The sequence below is a fragment of the Paroedura picta genome, chromosome 16 (genome assembly GCF_049243985.1).
Source record: "Paroedura picta isolate Pp20150507F chromosome 16, Ppicta_v3.0, whole genome shotgun sequence".
In the NCBI taxonomy this organism is placed as follows: Eukaryota; Metazoa; Chordata; class Lepidosauria; order Squamata; family Gekkonidae; genus Paroedura; species Paroedura picta.
The window spans coordinates 15,353,938-15,359,021 of NC_135384.1; the positions used below are offsets into that span (position 1 = coordinate 15,353,938).

The following is a 5,084-nucleotide window of genomic DNA, read 5'->3' on the forward strand; positions in this document are numbered from 1 at the left end:
ATGAGCTCCTGGAAGAGCTAAGGGCCCTGCTGGTGGCTCTCCTGTATAGGTCGCTTCCCTTATTGGCAGACTTCAGTAGGCAAGGGGATCTGCTCTCCCAGCTGGGAACGGTGCAGGCCCCCAGGGGGCCTCTGGACTCTGGGACTGTTGGTGCATTCTGCTGACCACAAGGTCAGACTCCCTCTCCCATGCTGTGTCAACCCTCCTGTGGGGAGGTAATAAAGCTGTGGCCTTGTTTATCCCAACATTGGTGTCATGTCTTCCAGCATATAATGCCCCCCTGCAAGTCAAATTGTTGTGCTCATTGTTCAACTAAGCCTGTAATCTATGCGATCCAAAGTGGATGTTCAAAACTGTCCATTGTTAATTGTGAATGTTGTTGTCATGTAACAAATGTTGTCATGTAACAAAGGTGATACCCCCTGGGGCAGTTTCAGGTCTGGTGTGAAATCTTAGGCTATAAAAGACAGAGACAGAAATTGGATCCCTGGATCCAGTTCTCTCTACAGACATAAACACTTTCTGTTTTTTTTTCCTGGCTGTATTTAGCTTTTTGAGATGATGAGGCTCTGTAGTACTTTCCCCCTCCTCCCCTGTAAATAATTTGCAATATACTTCATAGGTGCCAAAGAATATTGTGAAAGGCATTCCATCTAAAATCCTAGTTCAGGTATCTGCAACAAAGAACACCTCTCTTAGAATTATATATCCATTAGATAGATACTGTAGGTTTATGCTTTCTTCAAAAGACAGAAGAAGTCACACCTTTAAGACCAACAAAGGTTTATTCAGAGCATGAGCTTTTGTAAAGGTAAACACTTCTGTATCGTTGTATAATTATTTTTCATACTTGATTTTAAGATTTGTACTTCATTTGCCTTCCTTACATTCTAAAATGTAATTTGTGATGTTATAGAGAGTGGAATTTGCTTTTTCAACATTTGCTTCCTTGTTTTCTCCATTTGTTCTCTTTCCTTGTTTTCTTCATTGTGTCTCCATGCTTTCTCAAGCTGGTTAAAAGTCTAAGAACCACAGATAAATGATAAGTAAACACACAAGAGCTATGTGGGGTTGGGATTATAGTAAGGAGCAGAACAGGGTTAGATTGGATGTATAAATCTGCAAGAAATAACCTACTGACTGTAGTTCTTATTTAAATGTTGATATGATGATATTTTCCATCATTAAACATACCTCAAGGACAAAGGTCCTTGAATTGGAGAACAGAAGCCACTAGCCCAGGACTTTTTTCAGTTTTTTGTAAATGAAGGGTTCTGTTACTGATTATATGTGTCAATAAGTACATGAAATTATAAAAACTGGATGGATTAATATATCCATGTATTTGGGACTCAATGATGTCTCTTTTTTATTTCCCAGGAAGGAACACTGAAAGATATTCCATGGAAAATAAAACATCTGTGACTGAATTTATTATACTGGGTTTTTTGAAACTTCCAGAATTCAAACTTCTACTGTTTATGGTATTTTCCTGCTTGTATTTCCTTACAGTACTTGGCAATATCATCATTATTACCATAATTACTGTTGATGGCGTTTTAAAGACTCCCATGTATTTCTTCCTAAGGAACTTATCTTTCCTGGAATTGTGCTTCACTTCCGTCACCATACCCAACATGCTAGTGAATCTGCTCTCGGAAGAAACCAAAATCTCTTTTGTTGGATGTGCAACACAGCTCTATTTCTTTTTACTGACTGGTGTCACGGAATGCCTCCTCCTCACTGTCATGTCATATGACCGCTATGTGGCCATCTGTATCCCTCTACGATACACAGCCATCATGAGCAAGAAGATTTGCATCCAGTTCTCTGCTGCATGTTGGTTTGTTGGGTTCCTGGTGGCAGCAGGACACACAGCTGTTATCTTCTCCCTCCCCTTTTGTGGACCCAACGTCATTAACCATTTCTTTTGTGATATCCAGCCTTTGCTCATGCTTGTTTGTGGAGACACTTATTGGAATGAAATCCAAGTCATTGCAGTTGCTGGTGTGGTGCTGATGTTGCCCTTCATTCTTGTCCTTGTGTCTTATATCCACATCATCACTACCATTCTGAGGATGAGCTCAGCCAAAAGCAGGAACAAGGCTTTCTCCACATGCTCATCTCACCTCACTGTAGTATCCCTGTACTATGGCACAGCCGTCTTTATGTACACACGCCCTAAGGCCAGTTACTCTTTGGATAAAGACAAATGGTTCACTCTGTTCTATTGTGTGGTAACCCCACTACTGAACCCTGTCATATATAGTCTGAGGAACAAAGAGGTGAAGGGAGCACTATGGAAACTGGGGAACAAAGTATGTCAGCTGTAAGAAAGATAAGATCTGCAGGTGGTGTAATATGAACAATCCTTGTTCATTCACATTGAAAATTGGAGTCATCTCCATCTATGAAAGCAAATGATCATACAAACCTGTGCTTGCTGCTGAAGTCAGCAAAGAAAATGCTATATTCAATGAAAACATATAGAAACACCAAAACATATAGGGTGACTTGGGTAAGTGACTATTTCTGTTGCTGATGATATTAATTCTCTGTTATCAGTGTTTAGAATGATCAAATAAATTATAGATTTCATAGAAACATAGAGTTGGAAGGGGCCATACAGGCCATCTAGTCCAACCCCCTGCTCAACGCAGGATTAGCCCTAAGCATCCTAAAGCATCCAAGAAAAGTGTGTATCCAACCTTTGCTTGAAGACTTCCAGTGAGGGGGAGCTCACCACCTCCTTAGGCAGCCTATTCCACTGCTGAACTACTCTGACTGTGAAAAACTTTTTCCTGATATCTAGCCTATATCGTTGTACTTGAAGTTTAAACCCATTACTGCGTGTCCTCTCCTCTGCAGCCAGCAGAAACAGCATCCTGCCCTCCTCCAAGTGACAACCTTTCAAATACTTAAAGAGGGCTATCATGTCCCCTCTCAACCTCCTTTTCTCCAGGCTGAACATTCCCAAGTCCCTCAACCTATCTTCATAGGGCTTGGTCCCTTGGCCCCAGATCATCTTCGTCGCTCTCCTCTGTACTCTTTCAATTTTATCGACGTCCTTCTTGAAGTGAGGCCTCCAGAACTGCACACAGTACTCCAGGTGTGGTCTGACCAGTGCCGTATACAATGGGACTATGACATCTTGTGATTTTGATGTGATGCCTCTGTTGATACAGCCCAAAATGGCATTTGCCTTTTTTACCCCTGCATCACACTGCCTGCTCATGTTTAGTTTACAATCCACAAGTACCCCAAGGTCTCGTTCACACAAAGTGTTTCCTAGAAGCATATCCCCCATCCAGTAGGCATGCTTTTCATTTTTCTGATCCAGATGCAGAACTTTACACTTATCTTTATTAAATTGCATCTTGTTCTCATTTGCCCATTTTTCCATTGTGTTCAGATCTCGTTGAACTCTGTCTCTATCTTCCGGAGTATTTGCCAGTCCTCCCAATTTGGTGTCATCTGCAAACTTGATGAGTAGTCCCTCCACCCCCTTATCTAGATCATTAATAAATATGTTAAAAAGTACCGGGCCGAGCACCGAGCCCTGAGGTACCCTGCTACTCACCTCTCTCCAGTCTGATGAAACACCATTGACAACAACTCTTTGACTGACTGACTGAACTCTTTGAGTGCGGTTCTCTAACCAATTCCCTATCCACCTAACTATCTGAAAATCCAGATTGCAGTCCTTCAACTTATCCATCAGAAAGACCAATATTTTTGGGAAGATAGGGGGGGGAAGAACATAAATAAAGATATGCCCTGAGATATTTGATTGTTCCATGCAACTGAACATGTATGGCCAGATAGCTAAAAAAAATAGTGAAATCTTCCTTTTTTGGTAATGTTAATAATTGTATACATAATTACTAATTTTATACAAAAAAGTGTTATGCATTCTACATTTATTTGGGGGTAGAAACGGCACAGTCTAATTTTTAAGTCTACTTTTCACCTATTAGATAGCTGGTAATGAGAATATGAAGAAAAATTCTGTTAGACTTAATTGTTAATCAGGAGGTACTTCTCATAGACAGGGGTGCCTAATGGCCTATTTATACATAATTTATACATAATTTATACATAAATGACAGTTCAGAAATTGGAGGGACCATAATATGTACCAATCTTCATTGGTCAGTGTAAAGTTCTATCAATGTATACTGATGATATGATTTTAATCTTGTGAATAAGAATTGGTCTAAAAAGACTGCTTGATAATTAGGTTATTATTGCAAGGAAGAGGAGCCGACTAAAAACAAAAGTAATGGGTTTTTAGGCAGAAACCAAAGAGATTTTCTTGGTGTATTCTCATTATACCAATCAACAGTGCAGTGTATTCAAATATCTAAGTGAAGCACAAACTTGGAATGTTCAAATGACAACAGTAAGACCGTTTATGCACTGGAGGTTTCATGCCGGACTGCAGGCTGGAGTTTTAGTTGTGGCAGGTTGCCCTACCTCTTCCTGCATCCACATGGGGGAGCATTTGGCCTGGTGTACCTCATCTACCCCCTATCTGTGCTCCTGACAGGGGGGTGGGGCAGTGAAGTTCCCAGTGCATAAATTCCCAGTCTAAGAGAGAACATGGGAGTGAAGTTCTTTTACACCAAAGATGGGTTACTAGTAGATCCAGGCCTTAAATGTTTTGCTAGTAAAATAATCCCCTACCTGCTTTATGACATAGAAATTTTGGGATGGAAATATGAACAGTTTAGAATTTTGGAAAATTTGTTTATGCAATTAATTCTAGCATTGCCAAAGTGGACATAATGCCCGTGATGCATTAAAAGTGCATGTGAACTTGGCAATCCTAAAATACTGAGTGAAAAACAAAGTAATAAATTTAGATTCTTTTAGGCATCAGTTTTAATTTGCGGATGGAATTAGAGAGCTTTCAGGTTGAACCGCTTATGTGCAGCAAGGAATCAACTGCCAGTTGACACAGCGGAGGGTGGGCTGGAAGCGGACACAACTGCCCTGTGGCTTGTGTAGGGTGCACACTTATGCAGCATGCACAGCGTAGAAGAGGCAGGCGGGACCCATGACGCCTATAAAGGCTCCATGCA

The 5,084-nt window shown here is 40.8% G+C and overlaps 1 protein-coding gene across 1 annotated transcript; it reads left to right on the forward strand.

The window, feature by feature from the left end:
* The first annotated feature begins 1,403 nt into the window (after positions 1 to 1,403).
* LOC143825472 (olfactory receptor 10C1-like) lies at positions 1,404 to 4,294 on the forward strand. The gene is made up of 2 exons (XM_077313502.1): positions 1,404 to 2,285; positions 4,241 to 4,294. Exons 1-2 carry the CDS (start codon positions 1,404 to 1,406, stop codon positions 4,292 to 4,294), a joined length of 936 nt encoding a protein of 311 aa, XP_077169617.1.
* The last annotated feature ends 790 nt before the right edge of the window (positions 4,295 to 5,084 follow it).

Coding starts and splice junctions, on each gene's coding strand:
- LOC143825472 (XM_077313502.1), top strand. CDS start 1,404: ATGGAAAATAAAACATCTGTGACTGAATTTATTATACTGGGTTTTTTG. Junction 2,286..4,240: donor ATAGTCTGAGGAACAAAGAG/GTGAAGGGAGCA, acceptor CTTGATAATTAG/GTTATTATTGCAAGGAAGAG.